Source organism: Notolepis coatsorum (assembly GCF_963971535.1).
Source record: "Notolepis coatsorum genome assembly, chromosome: 9".
Lineage (NCBI taxonomy): Eukaryota > Metazoa > Chordata > Actinopteri > Aulopiformes > Paralepididae > Notolepis > Notolepis coatsorum.
This window is the reverse complement of record NC_140173.1, coordinates 102,850,730-102,874,249: the sequence shown is the minus strand read 5'-3', so window position 1 is coordinate 102,874,249 and position 23,520 is coordinate 102,850,730. Positions and strand designations below refer to the sequence as shown.

The following is a 23,520-nucleotide window of genomic DNA, read 5'->3' as shown; positions in this document are numbered from 1 at the left end:
AGGCCGGGTAGTGGCTTAAACCCTGCGTTCCTCCCTGTAACATCGCCAGAAATTATCTCATCTCTCAACCATCCGACTGTCAGGTTTTTCAGGGTGGAGAGGTGAAATATAGGGATAGTAGTACTCCCCCCCTCCCCAAACATCCCCTCCCCTCCGAGAGAGAGAGGCGTAGAGCGCTGGTTGGCTTGAGAGGGACGACCAGGCAGGGAAAAGCAATGGGACGAGAGAGGTAGAGTGAGAGTGTGGGGGGAGTGAGTGAGCCAGGCATGTGAGCAGCATTAGTAGATTACTGCATCAGCATGATGGGACATGAACAGAGACACTTGGTATGGGGCTGAACTGGGCTGTGCCAGACCACGCTGTGTGCTACCCCACGGGACAACAGGTTATTGAGAGGGACCTGAGGGCACTCTTTCACCACGCAGAGAGGGAACCGTCTCAAGAACCAAGAGGGAAAGGTGTAGTCCAACTTTTACCACCCGATCTGCTCGGGGGGAAAGGAACGGGAGTTCAAGGATGCCCCCAAAACAGACCCCACTAACCCCACTCACCCCACTCACCCCACCCGGTCCCTGGTACCAACCTCCCAAGGAGACGGTGGCTGGCCCGCAACCGCGACCCCTCCACAGTCTCCACAGGTCTGGCAGCGGCCCAAGCCAACTGTGTGCATGCAAACAATGGGTCACATGACTGAAGCCTGTCTTCTCCAAAGACTAAGAGGAGGATTAGTCACCCTCCATACAGCAGGTCAGGAGGCAACCACGTGTGCTTTATAGGACTTGGCATTGGGGTGTAGTGGAGTGTGTAGTGGTAGTAGTAGTAGTAGTAGTAGTAGTAGTAGTAGTAGTAGTAGTAGTAGTAGTAGTAGTAGTAGTAGTAGTAGTAGTAGTAGTAGTAGTACATTTAGTCATTTAGCTGACGCAGAGCAGAGTAGTAGTAGTAGTAGTAGTAGTAGTAGTAGTAGTAGTAGTAGTAGTAGTAATAGTAGTAGCAGCAGTAGTAGTAGAAATAGTAGTAGTAGTAGTAATAGTAGTAGTAGTAGTAGTAGTAGTAGTAGTAGTAGTAGTAGTAGTAGTAGTAGTAGTAGTAGTAGTAGTAGCAGCAGTAGTAGTAGTAATAGTAGTAGTAATAGTAGTAGTAGCAACAGTGGTAGTAATAGTAATAGTAGTAGTAATTAGGGGTGTAACGGTACGTGTATTCGTCCCGCGAATTTACGGTACGGCCGTCACGGTGCGGTACGTGCAGCCATACGACGAATACGTGACAGTGCAAACATACCAGTCGCGCATGCAGGCACTCGCGAGGTCTGTGCGAGAACAGCGCGTGTGGCCGGGCACACAGAGTCCGACTTCAGAGCGAGCGAAAGTGCACGGATAAAGGCACATTTACATTAGAAGAACAGCTGCAGCCTGCAGGGTCATTACTGTAACGGTCCCCCGGGTCCTGCTCCACAACCCCCATTTGTCCATGGACATTTTCCCCCCGGTACTGCGTCACAACCCTCATCTGTCCATGGACATTTCCCACGTCAAATAAAAAAAATAAACATACTTTTTCGGACTGATCATCTGAGCTCCTCTCCAGTTGAACTGCTATTGTGTTTAAATCCAAATAATCCTCTGCCATTGTTGTGTAACATCATGTCATCTGTTCTCTAGTATTCAGTCTCGGCTTCACGTGAAGTTAAATCTTCTCTAGAAGTGAAACTGAAACTTACCAAGCCTATAAGTTGTTAAAGGGGCAGTAGGCAATTCATTTACTCTGGATGCCTGAACACAGAATGACACCAGTATCACTGACTACCACGGCAAGCCTATAGAAAATTATTCTATTTAATAATAATTATTATAATAATTATCATAAATATAATATATACAAATTTAAAATTTAAAAATTTAAATGTAATAAAAAAATATATTTATAATAATAATTATAAATATTATTTTTCTGTTGTACCGAACTTGTACCGAACCGTGACCCCAATACCGAGGTACGTACCGAACCGTGGCTTCTGTGTACCGTTACACCCCTAGTAGTAATAGTAGTAGTCGCAGCAGTAGTAGTAGTAATAGTAGTAGCAGTAGTAATAGTAGTAGTAGTAATAGCAGTAGTAATAGTAGTAGTCGCAGCAGCAGTGGTAGTAGTAGTAGTAATAGGTCAGTGGTTGAAGGACGTTGGGTCGTGGTGGGAAAGGGGTGTGGCCCCAGCTGAAGCATGGAACGAAGCAGGTAGAAGAAAGATACCAAGCTCCTTGATTCTAATGTTGTCATGTTAATAAAACACCAGTCGTATTGCTAACACAAAGACAGAGACAGAGACAGTATACTGTAACAGGAGACTGTTATGGGGAGTGATTGACATGTAATTATAGGATTAGCCCATTAGGAAGATCAAGAGCAGAGTCAGACCTCAACTAATCCATGTCACCCGACAACATGCCAGCAGGTTTTCCCAGTGTCACCCAGCCAGATGGAGCGCAGCAGTGGGGAGCATTTAGAGAGGAACACACACATTATGTTACACACTCTAGCATTTGGACAGAGGGCAGTACCAGTAGCAGAATTTTGTTAGACTTTGTGATTTTATTAGTTTGATAAAAAAAATTATGTTTGAGTGTGGAAGAACATGTTAGGTGGCTTAAAACGTAGCGCTGACCCGCCATATATTCACCGCCATAATGATGGAGTTTGATGCAATTAGGGGTGTGGAAGTGGCCCGTTCTCAATGTCAAAACTTCACTATAAAGATGCCACTTCAAGAACTGAAAGAGTGAAAACAACAATCAGACTAACAGATCAGAATCATTAATAGATTGTTTTTCACCATATTTTTTTTTTTTAAATACATGGAAATACATTCAGCTCATTGAAATGCATTCATAGCCATGTAGGACAGTAGATATGGCTGCGAGGTGAATCGGGCTTCAGGAATGAAAGATTCTCAAAGTACTCGGTTACCTTCCACCCCAAACGCAGACCGGAGGACACTGGTGGGAGACACCCCATAGTGTCTCTGTCTGTCCATCTGTCCATAGTGTCTCTATCTGTCCAAACTCAACCGACCCACACAAACAAAAGAGTCTGGGGACGATTAGCCAGTCAACGGTTTCATCCCTTCTAGGGCTAACCTCGACTAGTCGAATAGTCGACTAATCGATCAAAATGAGCCATAGTCGACTGCCAAAAAAAATTAAATATATGTATATATATATATATATATATATATATATATATATATATATATATATATATATATATATATATATATTATTATAATATATATATTTTCTTTTATCGTTCTTTCCAAAAGCAAAGAGGCCTAGAAGCGTGGCTAACGCTAATGGTGCACATACCAGAGAGATTTCACCCGTCTAATGAACACACTAGACAAATATCAAGATGTATCCATCAGTGGACCAATTGCATGCTTTCGCAAAGGACAAGAAGTCGACTGCCAGTCGACTATCGGCAAATTTTGACCAATCATAGTCGACTATACAAATCCTTATTCTGGGACAGGCCTAATCCCTTCCAGCTCAGACACCTCCCTACAGATCCATGCTTCACCATCAAGTGATAACTAACTACAAGTGACAACTAACGTCAAGTGACAACTAACGACAAGTGACAACTAACTACAAGTGACAACTTCCTACAAGTGACAACTACCTACAAGTGACAACTAACTTATTTAACCTGGCAGGTCAATTAATAACAAATTCCTATCTTTCAGTGACAGCCTGGCGAGAGGAAAAAAGGTCCCCTCGAAAGGGAAACAGGGAAAAGGGACACATCATTTTTTTTTAAATAGAATAGAAATAGAAGAGAGACAGATGGTACAAACATCACAGAGGTACAGGAAATAGTTACACACATCAAATAGATCAAACAAACAACCACAATTAAATTACATACATGATGCATAACAGTCAAATTACAGTTAAAAGGCTGGGTGACAGTTGCAGGTGTGTAATATATAGAGAGGAGAAGGGGAATCAACATCTGCAACATCGGCAGCGTGGCTACATGAGTAGAGCTCCGGACTCATGATCGGAAGATCACCGGTTCGAGCCCCGGTCAAGGCTTCTGTCGGAAAGTCGTGTTGTTGTCCAGCAGGGGGCACTCTGTCCTCTGGACTTGTCAGTAACAATGCTCCTGTTACGGTGATAGGGACACCGTACAGAGTGCCGTCCTTCAGATGAGATGCTAAACCCTGACTGAATTTGGTCGTTAAAGAACCCAGGACGCCTATCGTGAAGAGTAGGGTTCCCCAACGTTCCTGGCCAAATTCCTAATCAGGTCTCTGACATTAAGACCACCTAATCATCCCTTCCCCTTAATTGGCTGATATCAATCCCTGTCTCCTGAGCTGTTCAGCCATTGTGTAGTCTGATGTGTGCCGGGTGCCAGTGTATGGTAGCCATTGAGCCTGCATAGCCCAAGGTTGGGGGCTACCAGTGGTGGTGAAGGAGGCAATTTCCCTAACCCTATGTTGTAAAGCACTTTGAGTCTGAGAAAAGTGCTATATAAATGTAATGAATTATTATTATTATTATTATTATTATTATTATTATTATTATTATTATTATTATTATTATTATTATTATTATTATTATTATTATTATTATTATTATTATTATTATTATATTATATTATAATTATAATTATTATTATTATTATTATTATTATTATTATTATTATTATTATTATTATTATTATTATTATTATTATTATTATTATTATTATTATTATTATTATTATTATTATTATATTATATTATTATTATTATTATTATTATTATTATTATTATTATTATTATTATTATTATTATTATTATTATTATTATTATTATTATTATTATTATTATTATTATTATTATTATTATTATTATTATTATTATTATTATTATTATTATTATTATTATTATTATTATTATTATTATTATTATTATTATTATTATTATTATTATTATTATTATTATTATTATTATTATTATTATTATTATTATGTGCAACAGTCAGCTGGGGACTGTCGCAGTTTCTGCTTAAACACATGAAATGACCGAAGTGATGAAGGTTAAAGGGAGTTCCAGACATTTGCTGCAAGGAAATTAAAGGAATTCTAGCCAAAGGCAGGCCTTGGGAATAGATAAAGTGATGCGATCACTGGACCTCAGGTGGTGGTGTCGTGGTTTTACCACTGACCTCAGGTTAAAGGAGTGATGGTGTCATGGTTTTACCACTGACCTCAGGTTAAAGGAGGTGGTGTGGTGTTTTTACAGCTGACCTCAGGTTAAAGGAGTGGTGGTGTCGTGGTTTTACCGCTGACCTCAGGTTAAAGGAGTGGTGGTGTCATGGTTTTACCACTGACCTCTGACCTCATGTCTCCTCCTCCCAGGTGGACGGTTTCTTCACGCTGCTCTTTGGTCTCGCCAGCATCAACACCCTGACGGTCATCAGCGTCACCAGATACATCAAGGGCTGCCACCCCAAGAGAGGTGAGACCTTTTAAGAAGAAGTCTTTATTTGTCATGCAGATGAACACACACATGTAAAATGAAGAAGAAGAAGTCTTTATATGTCTTGCAGATTAACACACACATGTAAGATGAAGAAGAAGTCTTTATTTGCCGTGCAGATGAACACACATATGTAAAATGAAGAAGAAGAAGTCTTTATTTGTCTTGCAGATTAAGACACACATGTGAGAAGAAGAAGAAGTCTTTATTTGTCTTGCAGATTAACACACACATGAGAGATGGGCGACACACAGCAACACACTAAGGCTATGTGTCCACTCAAAGCCTTTTTTTCAAGGCGGACCGCTTTGAAAAAAAAAGAAAAAAAAGCTTCTAGCGTTTTTCTGGGTCTCCCCAGAGCTCGCGCCAGCCGCGGCTCCTTTCCAAAAAAGTTGAACTAGTTTCAACTTTATGAGCTGGGAGCGCTCCGCTCATAAAACGCGAGGCGCGGCTCTGGGAAGAGGAGCGCGCCTGACGCTTCTCCAGCATAGAATGACAGAAAGGAGCTGACAACTCATAAAACGTCGGCTATGGACACAAGCCCTAAGGCTGTCCCCGAAGCCTGTTTTTGGGATTCGAACTTCGTCAGTTTTTTTATTTTATTAAAAAAGACAAATACATTTCTATTTTTTTTTATATATATAAATATCCTCAAACTAAATCCTCAATTTGAATAAAGTGATTAATCTGATTAAATTAGTATTTTTTTCTTTATTAAATCAACTTTCCAGCCCCAGACCCATCCCAGGGAGAAGCCCCAGCCCAACTAAATCAACTTTATATAACTCATCAGTTTTTTTTAATACTATAATATTAGTGTAGCCTAATCTTTATCTGCAACTGTGAAGAAAACCCCCATTGGTTTAAACAGAATGAAAAAAAAATATATATTTGTCATTAAAAATAAAAGATTCTAATGTTGATTTAGAATTCGAATGCCAACGTAACGAACAAACGTTCGAACGTTCGAACATTGGGTCGCCGATGAAATGTCTCTCTGCATTTGACCCATCCCATCATCCTTCCCCCCCAAGGGCAGCCGGGAGCAGACATGGGGGCCGCGCCCGGTGACCAATCCAAGTACTCCCGTCCGTCTTTGTCAGGGACACGTTAGCGATCTGTGTTTTTCTAGTGGGTTTGTCTCTTTTTCTGGAGGGGAAACCCTTGCGAGCATGTGGGAGAACATGCAAACTCCACACAGAAAGGCCCGGGAGATACCTCACCTGGGTACCTGGCAACGCGGCAACCTGATCCCCAAACGGAAATGGAACCCGGGACCTCCTAGCTGTGAGGTGACAGTGTTAACCACTACGCCACCATGCCGCTTCTCACCCCCTCATCACCGTGGCGATGGAAGCGCTGAGAAAGCTCAAGGGGAAGAGGGGGGGGGGTGCTCCCTAGCATTCCACCGCGTCTTACAGAAAGGTGTATGTTTTCCGGTGCTAATTACCCCTATTACCGACTTTGAGCTATGGATGTAACTACCGCTTGACTCAACGGCAATTTCATTTACATCTCCCGCCCATAACGTGTCATTACCGTAATTTGGGATACGAGGGATTTTCTTCCATTTTGGGTGTAACTGATGTTGAAGAATGCCTATATGAGAATATGAGAATTAGGCAGAGCGGCAGCCTCCGTTTGTAATCCTGGGATAAAGCTTTTACTGTGTTTGTGGTCTTACGTAAAATACAGCTACGTAAACATCTGTTCCTCTTACACAAGCGGGGACTAACGTATTGACACCAGCGGAGGGGTTTCCCCTCAGCCAGCCGGCCAGCCGACACACTGATCAGTTGAGTAAACGTAGCCTCACGGTGACCCCCCCTCTCCTCAGGGTGACCCCCCCCCCCCCCCCTCTCCTCAGGGTGATCCATTTGACCCATTCACTCACACATTCACTCACGGATGGCAGAGAGAATGCAAGCTGCCTAGCTGCTCATCGGGAGCAGTTAGGGGTTAAGTGTCTTGCTCAAGGACACTTCGACACGCTGCCCGGGAGGAGCGGGAATTGAACCGGGAAACTTTTGGTTAACCGACGACTGCTCTACCTCCCGAGACACTGTCACCCCCAAGTAGTCGGCAAATCATTAGTAATAGGTCATTCGACCCATTGAGTGAAAATAAGGCACAATAAGGTACTTCATACGGCTTATCTTCTCATCTTGCAGATGTGCTGATAGCCGCTTTAGATATCGCCTTGGAAAACACGTCAGACCAATTGATTTTCTTTCCTCTTCTGAATACAAAGATATGTGTACTTTGTCAACAGAGGTTCTTTTCAGTCAAAATGGTTTTGCAAAGGCTGCTGGCGACTAGAAAAGGAGCCATTGTTCAATAAATGTCACAATCTGACATTCATAACTAGGAAAGAATGCTTGTATCTTAAAAGTCCCTCTCAGTTTTCCTGTCCTATGTTTGCCAAATCAATCACACTTGGAGAACCAAGCCCTTTTTACAGTACGTACAGTCAAACAGCTGATCCTGGAACTAGATGTAGAAGTAAGAACTAGGGCAGTTGTAGTTTTAGAGGATAGAGAACGATACCAGAAGGTCACCTGAGAAAAGTGGGGTGATAGAAACTCCCTGTACCACTGAAGTGTCCTGGACATGGCTGGATCACTGACCGGACATACCGGGCAAATGTCCCGGGCCCTGGGCCATCAGGAGCCCCAGACATCAAAGCCCCAGAGAGCCTTGTGTATATTAACCTCTTCTGCCCGTGCGGTCCGGGGCCGGACCACAAATGACATCACGTCATAAATCAGAAATTATCGTTTCTTTTGCCAAACGTATTCAAGTATAAACATCATAACCATGTCACAACAGCAGTTATAATGTATATTATCATCAATACACATCAATACATTAGTTTACCAATAGGTTAAAGTGTTATTAGTGCAATTTTAGTATTTGTTTTTGTGTTGTTTTTATCACGAAAGTCGGCCATTTTGAAAAATTTACCGTCGCTAGGACATCAAGAGCTTTTTTTCAGAAACACCCTACCCAGAGGCCTCTAGGTCAAAAAAAGCTAATTACTTCTGTATGAATCTTTTTAATATCTCTTATTACTCTGGATAATATACCACAAAAGGTAACGTTATTGGCATATATTGGAGCGCAGTTAGTTTGTCTCCCCTATTCTTAGCATTGAGAAACAATCAGTTTCAAAATGGCACTCTGGCAAAAATAAGAAAGCTACTGTACATACATACTAGGGGTGCACCGATGTATCGGTCGGGTATCGGTATCGGCCGATAAGTGCCTTGTTGACTGCAATCGGCCTATCGGCCGATAAGCTCGAATGTGCCGATGGCAGTAGCCGATAAATATCCATCAATTTGTGTCGCGTCAAAAAAGGCAAAAAAAAGTTCAGTCGCGTCGCGACCTGCACAACGCCGCCCCCGGCCCACACACACACAAGCTACTGCATCAAAGTTACTACTTATGATTAACAAATGCATTCGTTTTGTGGCATTAACGTTATATAGTTAGTGTTACACGTTCAATAACATTATTATTTACCCGAAGCATTACTCGTTCATACTAGCTCAGTTCCTTCCGTTGCTCATAGAGCCCTGAGTTTTACCCATTCTGCAATCTGTTAATAAAGTTTTCAATCAGACACATGTATAGAAAGGCTTTGTTTTATTATAACATTCGTTGCAGTAAAATCATTATGCCTCGTTTAGTCATCCTGCGGAGCTAAAAGCTAAACGTCGGCCGCACGTTGTTGTTGTTGTAGAAAACCTCTCGTCAAAATCAATGGCGGACAAAAGCGGAAGTAAAAAATGTATACGCGCTTGCCGATTGGTGGTAACAGCAGAGGCGGGTGCAAGCGGTGTGTGACGTAATTGGCAGAATCGACTGTCAATCAATAGTATCCAGCTGCAGCCCGGTAGACCATACTGGGAGAACTAGTATCTAGCTGCAGCCCGGCAGACCATACTGGGAGAGAGATAGTGCTATTTCTTGATGTTTCCTTTTTTTAAGTAAGTAAAGAGGCCTATGTTCATATCGGTGAGCACAATTTGTAACACAAATATACAGTAGTTTCATAAAAAAATATATATATATATATATATTATAAAAAAAAAGAATATTAAAAAAAATAAAATATAAAAAAAAAAAATTTGCCACAAATATCGATATTGGTATCGGTATCGGCCGATTGTGTTAGTTGAACAATCGGTATCGGTATCGGTGGCAAATTTTCATATCGGTGCATCCCTAATACATACAGTAGATTTCATTATCTGTTCTTATGCACGCCTCGTTTATACTAAATCCAAATTAAACTCGGGCATTTGAAAGATAAGATTTGGCACAAACCATAAATGTGCGAATGGGCTATAATAAGGTCATTTATGAGCCTGCTATTCTATATTCTATAATAATATTTCAAATTGCATTGGTCCAGATGGGATAATTCAGTACTGTATCTTCAAAACCTTCTGTTTAATCATCTTCCCTTAATACATTTCCTTAGATTTTTTGTACACGTGATTTCAAGAAAGTATTGAACAAGCTCAGTGGCAGTTTTTCATTTCTGGTCATTTTTAGCATGGTGTTATTCACTGTCAAAGATGCAAAGAAAAATCATAATTCATATTCTCCTTTGTTTCATCACAATTTAAGCAAGCCTAGTAATAGAAACAATATTTCTGACACTGGGAATACATTCACTGAGGTCCATAGATGTCCCTAGATAAGAACATGCAAATGGACCTTGTAGAAGTGGAGCAATATTCCATTTACTTAGGTATGTATTTTAGGCGGATTTTCAGAAAATAGGGCTCCGGGCTTAAAGGGGAACTTTTTTTTCAATTTCTTTCACTATTTGGGCAATTTTACACAATTCCTGTGTGTTACAAAGGGTCAGATTAAACCGAATATATATATTTATTGCTTGAGATCCCATGTATACTATTTGTATATCGTTTGATATCCCTTGTATATTCTTTGTACATATACACGGAATATCCCTTTACCTGGTACAGGACAGACCATAATATTCGTTCTCCTACTGGAAGCAATCCCCTAGGCGCCACGGCCATACCCCCAATGTCTAGTTCAAAGTCACCGCTAAGACATGCCTGAACATGCCCGGTTTTGCGCAGTAATACGACACAGAAATAAGGCTGGTACTAGATTATTCACCGTACGTATAAATACGGCGCAGGTGGATACAGCAGCACTTAGCCTAAAGTCAAGTTACCCTCAAACGAGTTAACCTTACTAGTAAAGCCTTCATCACGAGTCAACGACCAAGTGAAGTGAGCAACCTTGCGTCTAAATAGAGCACTTATAACCGTGTGCGAATAGGATAGTAAAAGTGTCAGAGCTTAGTGAAATAACGTCAAGTTCGACCTAGTTAATGTGGAGTACCGTGCACCGGAGAATCTACACCGGTGAATGCAGAGCCTTTTCCGGCTGGATTATATTGATTTTGGTACCGTGGTTGCTGGAGCAGATAACCGTCTACCCCGCTGCTGTGTGGGATTTACCCGTGAGGAGCATCACTCGAGCCCGTCTCTAGGAGGAGGCTGGCTGGCTTTCACCTATGCTGTCGCGCATACTTGGATTATAGCTGCTGCTTTCGTCTGCCGATCAAGGGAGTAATGTACCGCCTCCCGTAGCTGGAGCTTATTGATTCCCCGTTGATCCAGACTTTTGCATTCGAACATTCCTCCCCCCTGCTGGCTTACAACCGGAGGGAACCCCCTTGGTATCTCCAGCTGACCTACTAGTGTACCATATATAATTCTTATGCTACGGGTGGTATTAATTATCCCCTGCATAATATGCTCATGGACTTACGCTCTTGACCTATTCATGCACATTCTTCGCCTTACAAGCGCAACTCTCAATCTTGATAAATAATGTAAGATAATCTTGGTGCTCTTCTAATAAATATTATTCTAAACAGTATTTCTTGTTAAGCCGTGTTATTGTGGGGGTGTTTATCATTATACCTGTGTACTGTATGGCCAGTAATAATGTACATAACGCAGTAGTGGTTTAATGATACCATACTTATTCAATACAGTCAGGGAATTGTACCCCTCAGTTACAATTGGTCCTTCGAGCCGGATGGTAATTAGCGTAATATTAATATAATATTAATATTGACATGGCCAGCGGTGAACACTCCACAAACGGCTCTCCTAAGCTAGAACGCCCGACGCGCAGACGGCAGCCACCTTCTTACCTAGAGGACTACGCTGCCAGTCTACTACCTAGCTTTATACAGACGTTAAAGGCGGATAAAATAAGTAAAGCGGATAGCCAAAGTATGTCAAACCCTACCGACCAGGCGACCCTGCCAGTAGAGACCCTAGTGGGTTCTAACGTAACTGACCAAGCTCACGGGGGGGACCAGGAGGGACATGACATGACTTTACCCCCCGACAACGCCAACGGGACAGTCCCCGGAGAGCTCCAGGATAAAGAAAGCGCTCCAGGGACGGAACCCGACCCACTACCAGAAGAGACGCACACCCAGGAGATGGACCTCCTCGGAGCGCGACAGGAGAACGGATCTCCAACGAGCACTGCCAGAAGCCGATCACCTCCGCCGGTGTCTTCCCCCAGCGAAGCGGACAAGATGCTGGCGCAGGCATTCATCGCCACCCTGGCAGCCTCCACCGAACGCGATCGACTTCAAGCGCAACAGACGAGCGAGCGCGAACAAGCTGCAGACCAACGAGAGCGCCTTCACGCGCAACTCCAAGCGCAAGCCCTCAGTGAACGCGAACATTCTGCAACCGAGCGAGAGCGCTTCCAGGCGCAACAAAGGAGTGAAGACGACCGCATAAGACTGGAGACCAGACGCCTTCAGACGGAAGAGAACATTGAAAGAAGCCGCGCCGATGCACAGCGCGACGCCGCCAATGCCCAGCGCGAAGCAGTGCGCAACGCCGCCCATGCCCAGCGCGAGGCAGAGCGCGACCGGCTGCAGGCGCAGATGATGGAAAAATTGATTGCCATGGCGACACCCCCTCTCTCCGCACGGAGCTCCCGGAGATCATCACGACAAGGGTCTAGGGCACATTCCCCTACCCGACCAAGCGACCCGGGAACCCGCCAACAGGAGGATCCTGTCCACGTCTCCGAACCCCCTCCCCGGCCGGTCCATACGAGACCCAGCAACCGGGAAGAACCGGACCACGCCGAGAGACTGAACAGAAGACTCCAGGACCTAGCAGAGGAAGAGGAAGAGGAAGAGGAGGAACGTCAAGCCGACCAGCAGCAACGTACTCTGGACCAGGAGGCCCAGTACAGCCCCGACCAGCAGCAACGTACTCTGGACCAGGAGGCCCAGTACAGCCCAGACGTCAGCCCCGAGTCACTGCGCTACAAACCCCCGACTCAACTCACGGGGGATTTTGACGCACCGCCAGCCCCGAGGAACAGCACCTGGGTACCCGGGCTTCGGTACCCACCAAGTACCAGCCCACGACGACACGTACGGGGAGACTCGCCCAGGAGGCCTCTCCCCCAACGCTCACCGATGTGTCAGCCATCCATGACATCGTACCTTGGCACACCGACGTTCCCGGATTTTACACGCGAGGACAGAGCACAGTACACGGAGCTACGGATGTGCTTAGAGACTATGCTGTCCGATGTCCCAGACGAGACGTACAAATATGCTATCCTTCTCAAGCACCTGAAGGTGCCCAGAGCGCATAATATAGCGCTGGCATATTCCAACTCAAGTACCCCATACACCGCGGCTCTAGTAGCCCTCGACCAACGTTATGGACGCATATGGGACTACGTGATACAAGAGATAAGAGACATCGACCGTCTCCCCCCAGCCAGAGACAACAGAGCATTAGATGACCTCTCTATCAAGGTACAGTACCTGGTAGGGATGCTGGGGTCCCAAAAGGAAAAAGGGATATACGAACTGTACGCTAACTCTAATGTAGAAAGGATATTAGAGAAGCTCCCTCCCGCCCGACAAGAGCGTTTTCGGCGGCAGAGAGACCACCGCGACCCCAACGGCCCAGAGGCATCCCTCCTAGACTTATCTGATTTCCTCGCCAGGGAGGTCAGCAGCCTACGACTGGACACGTTCGTATGGAGTGGACCAAGCCCAAGACCAGGACCCCGGGGATCAAATGATAACCGCCGGTCGGTGACCGTTATGCACCAAGCCGAATCAGTACCGCAGCACAAGAACCACAACACCCCCTCGACGAAAGAGGAGTGGAAGATTGAATGCCAGTACTGTGAAGGGGAACATCGGCTGTATCAATGCGACACTTACGGGAAGCTGACCACGGACGAGGTGAGTCAGTGGATCAAAGACCACCGCCGCTGCTTCCGCTGCGCGCACAGCCATATGGCAGCTGAGTGCCGCTTGAAGAAGAAGTGCAGCAGGTGCGGCGGTGCCCACTTGGAGGTCCTGCATGACATCAACAGGCGTCCGCCAGGACAACAAAGTGGGCCCGTCACGGTAATGTACCAGGCCGAGGCGGTGGCACCAGTACCAAAGATCCACCAGACCGCTCCCTACTGTACCGACTGCTACAGCAGACACTGGGAGTCACGGTGCTACTCGGACGACCACGAGTCGGCACCACCCCAGACGATCCAAAGCAACCGACCAACAGGAGTGCTCCACATTGACCAGCATAGCGGGACCCCCCGAGTGCTCATCAAAGTGGTCAGAGTGCTCCTGAGCTACGAGGACAAGGTCCTGGACACTTACGCCGTCCTGGACGATGGGTCTGAAAAGACTCTCCTCCTCGCTTCCGCCGCAGCCCAGTTGGGCCTGCGGGGTGCCAAAGGTACCATGACAATACGCACCATCAGAAGAGACCAGAAGACCATAAAGGGTGAAACGGTCTCCTTCAAGATAGCAGCGGTGGACCAGCCCGAGAAGCAGTATAGTATTACCAACGTCTTCACCAGCCACGACATAGGCCTGTCCCAGTACACCTACCCCATCCCACAGCTGATGGTGAAGTATGTGCACCTACGTCAACTACCTATACCGCTTATCGACGGCGCCACACCGACCCTGCTCATAGGCTCCGACCACGGGGACCTCATCCTCCCAATTGAGGCGGCCCACATCGGACCCAAAGGATGCCCAGTCGCGGTTCAGACCCGACTGGGGTGGACGCTCCAGGGCCCCCTCTACGGACTTGACAGTCAACCCACGTCTACACGCTGCCTACACACAAAGGTGAGCGACACCGGCCACTCTCTCGTACAGCCCGTTGAAAGGCTATTGACATTAAGCGAGAGGCCTGTGAGAGAACCGTGGGCACAAGAGGGAGTTCGGAACTCCACCCCCCTCAGTTGCGCTCCAGACGTAGCTGACCTCGAACCCAGCACCCCAAGCGACTCCTTGATGGGGCGGCCGGAACCGGCCCCTCCTCAGACGGGGTACAGAGCAAACAAGAGAAACAGACGGAGGAGGTGGAGGCGCAGCCAAGCACAGATCAAAGCAGTCTCAGGCCCGCTTCCTCCTAACCCCCCTACCATCCCTTCCAGCCCGTCAGAAGCGGGTCAAGGACGGGGACAACTTAAAAGTGGACACAGTCGTCGTGATCATAGACCAGTCACTACCCCGAGCTGCGTGGCCGGCCGGCCGCGTAAGCAAAGTGATCACTGGTGCCGACGGAAAGGTCAGAGCGGCAGAAGTGCTCGTCCAGGGGCGGACATACACCCGACCCGTGGCGAGGCTGATAGAGTTGCCAAGGCTCCCCGACTCTCCTAATGATGACCATGACCCACTGACTTTGTGAATTGCCCTACTCCTCACAACGGACATTGAGTAGTGGACAAGGCGGTTAATCTGTCTCTGCTTATCTAATTAGGTGCGGACTAATTAGGAGGCGGCTGTTACAAAGGGTCAGATTAAACCGAATATATATATTTATTGCTTGAGATCCCATGTATACTATTTGTATATCGTTTGATATCCCTTGTATATTCTTTGTACATATACACGGAATATCCCTTTACCTGGTACAGGACAGACCATAATATTCGTTCTCCTACTGGAAGCGATCCCCTAGGCGCCACGGCCATACCCCCAATGTCTAGTTCAAAGTCACCGCTAAGACATGCCTGAACATGCCCGGTTTTGCGCAGTAATACGAGACAGAAATAAGGCTGGTACTAGATTATTCACCGTACGTATAAATACGGCGCAGGTGGATACAGCAGCACTTAGCCTAAAGTCAAGTTACCCTCAAACGAGTTAACCTTACTAGTAAAGCCTTCATCACGAGTCAACGACCAAGTGAAGTGAGCAACCTTGCGTCTAAATAGAGCACTTATAACCGCGTGCGAATAGGATAGTAAAAGTGTCAGAGCTTAGTGAAATAACGTCAGTTTCGACCTAGTTAATGTGGAGTACCGTGCACCGGAGAATCTACACAGGTGAATGCAGAGCCTTTTCCGGCTGGATTATATTGATTTTGGTACCGTGGTTGCTGGAGCAGATAACCGTCTACCCCGCTGCTGTGTGGGATTTACCCGTGAGGAGCATCACTCGAGCCCGTCTCTAGGAGGAGGCTGGCTGGCTTTCACCTATGCTGTCGCGCATACTTGGATTATAGCTGCTGCTTTCGTCTGCCGATCAAGGGAGTAATGTACCGCCTCCCGTAGCTGGAGCTTATTGATTCCCCGTTGATCCAGACTTTTGCATTCGAACATTCCTCCCCCCTGCTGGCTTACAACCGGAGGGAACCCCCTTGGTATCTCCAGCTGACCTACTAGTGTACCATATATAATTCTTATGCTACGGGTGGTATTAATTATCCCCTGCGTAATATGCTCATGGACTTACGCTCTTGACCTATTCATGCACATTCTTCGCCTTACAAGCGCAACTCTCAATCTTGATAAATAATGTAAGATAATCTTGGTGCTCTTCTAATAAATATTATTCTAAACAGTATTTCTTGTTAAGCCGTGTTATTGTGGGGGTGTTCATCACATATACCTGTGTACTGTATGGCCAGTAGTAATGTACATAACGTAGTAGTGGTTTAATGATACCATACTTATTCAATACAGTCAGGGAATTGTACCCCTCAGTTACACTGTGAGTCTATGGAACACATCTGTAAGGTTTTTTTCCAAATAATTCATTGTTTTGTATTTCTAATCAAGTACTCTAAAGCACCACTTTCTGCACTTCAAGATTTCAATCTGTATTTGGCTGGGCTCCGCCCATACTCGTAATGCGATTTGAGTGACAGACACCCACATGCACGATTTAGGACTCGAGCTATAACGTTAGTTTCTTTGGGTAAATTAGGTATGCCCAACGGGGGGAAAAAGCATAGCGTTATATTGCATGCGCGTCTTATACGCTCGACTTTTGACATGTGTCTGAAGAATTTTCTTCGAGAGCTGGGTGCCAACAGATATCCTATTTGGGGGGTCAGTCTGGCAACCGATGTCCCGGGAAGGTGCCGGTGGGCGCTGCAAAAGCAAAGCTCTCTCACTCTGTCTAACACACACACACATACACATGGACACTGTGTTTGTACTAAGTAACGTTAGATTTTCTTGGCGTAATAAACAGAGCTAAGATAGCTAACGTTAGCTGGCTAATTATGACATTTGTACTTACTGATTCGATATTTTCTTTCGGGTCCCGAATACTTGGTACAGCTCCCTTCTTTAGTAACATCCTGGAAATCATCCCAGCATTATAAAGTCGTTGATTCTCAATGTCCTCCTTGCAAAAATGTGCGGTACACACCCGACTCCGAGCAGTTTGGGACTGCATTCGGCAGTCCCAAACCGGTCCCACTCGGTCTCCAAAAACAAACTTGGCCCATTGCTGGCGGATCACGACATCATCAGGAAATAGGACATATTCGCTGCTTGGCAGTCAGGAACAGCACAACTGAACATATCTTGCCAGTTTTGCTCGTTTTTTAATGCTAACCCAATGCTAACTCACTGTAACCCTTAGGCCAGGGCTATTCAACTAAATTGTTCAGGGGGCCACATTGTCAGAAACCCAAGGGGCCAGGGGCCGGACTGCCACGGCGCCTCCCCGTGCTATGAATATATGTACACTTGACACAACATGCAACCACATTTTCACAACTTTTATTTAACTACATTGCAAAAGTAGTATACTTTTCAAAAAAAGTGCTTCATTTATGTGCCACATCTGCAACATCTCCTGCAGAAAGTGCTTCATTTATGACTGTGCAACAACTGCAACATCTCCTCTTCAACATTTCAATATAAAAATAAAATAAAAAACAAACAAGTGCATGATGTGCATCTGAACATTCTAACATCAACACTTGAAAAAAAAACACATTTATAGTGCAGCTGAGCTTATAAAAAAGTGCTTCATGTCTGTGCAACAACAGCAAATCACAGCATCTTATTAGCACTTATTGTCCACTCTTAACTCTCAAACATCAGGGGGGTGGGGGGCAGACAGGCCTAGCCTACATACACACATCTAATGAGAGCGATTGCACTTCTTTGACTGGGCAATGGCAGAGAAAGAGGGTTCATAGGAAGTGAGGGCTACCCGCAAACAGTGATGCAAATGCTCATTTGTAAAGGAGGCACGTTGCTTGTTTTAATGGCATTCATGTGAGAGAAACTGGATTCACAGGTGTATGTTGAGCCAAACATTGTTAGCACAGATATTGCCAGCGTTTTTATTTTGGGGAATGTCTTGACATGAATACACTTTATCCAAAATGTTGTGGTGGATTCATTCTCAAGTGCCTGCTTCAGAGCAGATGATGCTTGCATGTCAATTATTTCAAGTTGCAGGAGACCTTCATCAATGTGAAGTGATGCAAGGAACTCTTGTCCTTTTGTGGAAATAGCAGCTACATTGGCAAATGGGTTGCTCACAAAATGCATCAATTCTCTGGACATGTCAAATTCATCAAATCGACTTGCAAAGTTTTCCCTCAATTTATCAATGAAATCTGTCATTAATTGAGTGACTTTTGGCTCAATTGTGCATGTTAACGTTGATATGAAAAGAAAAAAGTAAAAGAAAAAAAATATATATTAAAAGAAAATATTTTTATTTTATTTAATTTTTAATTTTTTTATTATCATGTAATATTTGGCGGGCCGCCAGTTGAATAGCTCTGCCTTAGGCCTATGCCTCCCTAGGTAACTGACAGAGTTGGCATCAGTGCATGAAAGATTGCATCAAGTTCAAGGTCATAAAAAACGTAATTTGTAATATTTCGTTCCAATTATTTTTTTATGAATACCAACATGAACCTAACTCAACATATCTATCAAAGATTCCAAATATTTCCGAATTGTAACTCCTTATATTCCCGTTTGTTTGATAGTACCTGCATTTATATGACAAAAAATACACAAAACACGATTTTTCTAATATTTCTACATCTTCAAATTTAAGATTCCAGCATTTCAATCAGCTGCACATTAGTATTCATTCACACAGTGTGCTCCTTAGATACAGGATTGACGCATTTTGGTCAGGAATTGGCGAAACGCTAACGTTACTCAGCACTCTGTTATTGCTGATATTTCCAGCGAGGTTACAGCGATCTATTTACGGGTAGTATTTGAGGGACTTAGGCCCCTCCCGCGTCAGCGCGAGGCAGAGAGCAAGACGGAGCGCTCTTGTGCATAATTACAAGCCACACTCTGCTCGGGGACCAACCAGACCTCTGCATTCGCCCGAGAGCGCCCCGGAGCCCCAACCACCCATTTCCCAAAGTTTTCGCTGATGGAAGTGATTTGCGAAGATGTTCGGCACGTCGACATGTACCCGTGGGCGAAAGCCTGCGGTGGGTGTCCCCGTGGGAGCCCCCGGCGACCACTCTCGACCACACGTTACATCCAACAAAGTTTCAATCTGTTTGCACATTATTATACATTCACACAGTGTTGTACTTACGTAACGATTTGCTGCATTTTGGTCCGAAACGCAGACAAAAACCCTCACAAAGTGAATCCAGTACTGGCAGTAGTTCAGTATCTCTTCATTCCAAGCCGGATTCGGCCGCATACTGCCCCCGGCAAATTCCTTTGCTTGTTAGAGGCCTAGAAGCGTGGCTAACGCTAATGGCACGTATACCAGAGGCTAACTGCCTAAGAAAACAGGCACAGAGGCACTGAAAAAGGATTTCACCCATTTAATGAATACACTAGACTAGACAAATATCAAGATGTATCCATCAGTGGACCAATTGCATGCTTTTGCAGAGGACAAGAAGCCTTCAGTCGACTCCTTCAGACAGTAAGCACCCCCACAGCCCAAATGGAATGATAAAATTTTTTTTTAAAAAAATGTAATTTTTTTTCCCGACCAATAGTCGAATAACTGCAAATTTTGGCCAATCATAGTCGACCATCCAAATCCTTAGTCGGGGACAGCCCTAAAACAGTGCATGCGTCAAGGCGCCGGTGAGTCTGCTAGAAGCGGAGACTCTCTGGCACTCTCTGGCACAGAGTCTCCGCCTCTAGCAGACTCATCAGCGCCTCGATGGTAATAACATACATAGGGCAATTGCGCCACGTGTGTAAAAATCCGGTGACTGCTTAGTGGCCTCTCCCAGAAACGAAATGAAACAGGTTTTTTGCATTTTATCGATAATTAGATTAATCATTGCAGATTGAAAAAACAACTTATTTTTATTTATTTTTTTTTAGATTTTCAAAATGTAATCTTCTGAAATTATGGAAATATATGGAAATTAAGCGAATGGACCCAATTTCATGACATAATCATCAACACAGCCACCGTTGTACACACACACACACAAAAAGGCTAAATACACGAAATTGTTGCTTCAATTCCACGCATTTGCTTGCGTACTGCAATCAATAATGGTTGAGTGTGGGCTACAACCATAGAGGGGGCGTAACTATGCAGATGAGAATTCTTCTACGTCAGAGGTACGCATACGTTTCAGAATTACTTAGTTCAGCGGAGGAGGATCTCGTGACATCTGAACTGGAGGAATGCGCGAAAATGAGAATTAGAGACATAGACCCCATTGATACAAAACCACAAAACCTTCCTGACTGGCAGACCCCAGGTGGTGAGAGCAGGCAACTGCACCTCCTCATCCATCACCCTCAACATAGGGGCCCCCCAGGGCTGTGTTCTGAGTCCCCTCCTCTACTCCCTGTACACACACGACTGTGTGGCTCAGCGGAGTAGCAATACAATCGTCAAATTTGCTGACGACACAGTGGTGGTGGGCCTGATCTCTGCCAACGACGAGAGGGCCTACCTGGAAGAGGTCAAGGTCCTGGCGGGATGGTGCCAGGAAAACAGCCTCTCCCTGAACGTCAGCAAAACAAAAGAGATGATTGTGGACTTCAGGAGGTCGGGGGTCAAGGACTACAGCCCCCTCAGCATCGACGGGGCACCGGTTGAGAGAGTCAACAGCTTCAAGTACCTCGGAGCCCACATATCCGAGGACTTGAAATGGACCATACACATTAACAGTGTGGTGAAGAAGGCACGACAACGCCTCTACTTCCTCAGGCGCCTAAGGAAGTTCCAAGTCAGCCAGAAGATCCTTAAGAACTTCTACTCATGTACAATAGAGAGCATCTTGACCGGCAACATCACCTCCTGGTTTGGGAATAGCACTGCAAAAGACCAAAGCAGACTACAAAGAGTGACACGTTCAGCCGAACGCACAATTGGAGGGGGGCTCCCCACTCTCCAGAACATTTACAACAAGCGTTGCAAGGGGAAGGCTAAGAGAATTATTAAGGACTCGAGCCACCCGAACAACTGCCTCTTTGAACTGCTGCCGTCAGGCAAGCGACACAGGAGTCTCAAGGCGAGCACAGAAAGACTCAGAAGTAGCTTCTATCCCCAGGCCATCAGGCTGCTAAACGAACAATGAATGAACACTACACAACAACAACCACCAAACACACATAGCACACACATCCACACGCACACACTCACTTTAAACAAACACACTGTAGCACCCACTACACACACTTTATAGCACACACCCACTTTAAACAAACACACTGTAGCACCCACTCCCCACACTTTATATTTATGGATGAAGGATTGCACTACAACTCGTACACCTTACTGTAAATTGTACCTAAAATTGTACCTCATCCCACTTCTGCTTTGCACTAGATAGTACTGTACATTAGTACACTGCATAGTATTGTGTATTGTATATTATATGGTAACTCAGAACATTGTACATATGTCTATACCGAACAACTGTGACCTCATTCTTCTTCTAAATTCATGCTATATTATGTTATTATGTTATTTGATACTATCTTGTCTAGCACAGTCTCTGGAGCGTAACAGTAAGAAGCATTTTGTATGAAAGTATTCTGTACTTCTGTATGACAACTATTAAAGAACTTGAACTTGAACTTGAACTTGAACATTGCTAGAAAACAATGCTAAGCACTGGAAAAAGCCATTTATAAGATAGTTCCCCTTTAAGAGGTTAATTGCATCATTTCACTCATTTGAAATTGGAATATGTGCATGATTCTAATGTAAACGAGCCCCAGCACACTGTTTAAAGTACAGGGCCCCAATGTTGTCAGATTACATTCACCAAAAGGTCCTAGAAATTAGTATTACAGAGATTCTTTAAATTTTCTTCCCCGGGGAGCATGTCCCACAGACATCCTTTGATCTATCCCCCGAGGAGAACCATAGCACTTTCTTGCCCAGGGGCCCCCTAATGGCATGATGCCATTCTCCTGGGGGATAGAAGCCCAGAAGACTGTTTGTACATGGCAGCTGTCGGATGTGAGAGCAGGGCAGTGCTGAGGAAGAGCAGTGTGCTCAGACAAACACTTTAACATCACTTTATGACTGCATCTGCATGTTTCTGTGTCTGCAGCTCACTGTACCAACATGTTTCTGTTGTATATATCTGCAGCTCACTGTATCAGCATGTTTCTGTGTCTGCAGCTCATTGTATCAGCATGTTTCTGTGTCTGCAGCTCATTGTATCAACATGTTTCTGTTATATATATCTGCAGCCCACTGTACCAACATGTTTCTGTTGTGTACGTCTGCAGCTCACTGTATCAACATGTTTCTGTTATATATCTGCATCTCACTGTATCAACATGTTTCTGTTATATGTCTGCATCTCACTGTATCAGCATGTTTCTGTGTCTGCAGTTCACTGTATCAGCATGTTTCTGTTGTGTACGTCTGCATCTCACTGTATCAGCATGTTTCTGTTGTATACGTCTGCATCTCACTGTATCAGCATGTTTCTGTTGTATACGTCTGCAGCTCACTGTATCAGCATGTTTCTGTTGTATATATCTGCAGCCCACTGTACCAACATGTTTCTGTTGTGTACGTCTGCAGCTCACTGTATCAACATGTTTCTGTTATATATCTGCATCTCACTGTATCAACATGTTTCTGTTATATGTCTGCATCTCACTGTATCAGCATGTTTCTGTGTCTGCAGTTCACTGTATCAGCATGTTTCTGTTGTGTACGTCTGCATCTCACTGTATCAGCATGTTTCTGTTGTATACGTCTGCATCTCACTGTATCAGCATGTTTCTGTTGTATACGTCTGCAGCTCACTGTATCAGCATGTTTCTGTTGTATATGTCTGCAGCTCACTGTATCAGCATGTTTCTGTTGTGTACGTCTGCAGCTCACTGTATCAGCATGTTTCTGTTGTGTACGTCTGCAGCTCACTGTATCAGCATGTTTCTGTTGTGTACGTCTGCAGCTCACTGTATCAGCACAAGCACCATCACCATCTCTCTGTTACTCATCTGGACCGGAGCTCTGTTCTGGTCGGTGGCTCCACTGCTGGGCTGGGGCAGCTACACAGGTTGGTCCTCACAATACCATAATAACACTGTTGTTTTAAATTAGCTTGAATGTTATCTTCCTTACAGTGGGTTCCAATTCACTCCTTTGTTTTTGTCACAACAGTAGGCCTCCTGTTTGCATGGAAATTCCAGCGGGCAGTTGTGTTGAAAATGTCAACTTTCTGAGTCACTTGTCAGTTC

General features: G+C 44.8%; 1 protein-coding gene across 1 annotated transcript in view; it reads left to right on the top strand.

The window, feature by feature from the left end:
• The window catches only part of opn6a (opsin 6, group member a), a gene marked incomplete at both ends in the record, with an annotated part of 71,936 nt that overhangs the window by 36,740 nt on the left and 11,676 nt on the right, over positions 1-23,520 (top strand). The window contains 2 exons of the mRNA XM_084321393.1: positions 5,397-5,496; positions 23,235-23,339. Of these exons, the coding sequence (XP_084177519.1) occupies positions 5,397-5,496; positions 23,235-23,339 (205 nt within the window). The remainder of the gene's footprint in view (positions 1-5,396; positions 5,497-23,234; positions 23,340-23,520) is intronic.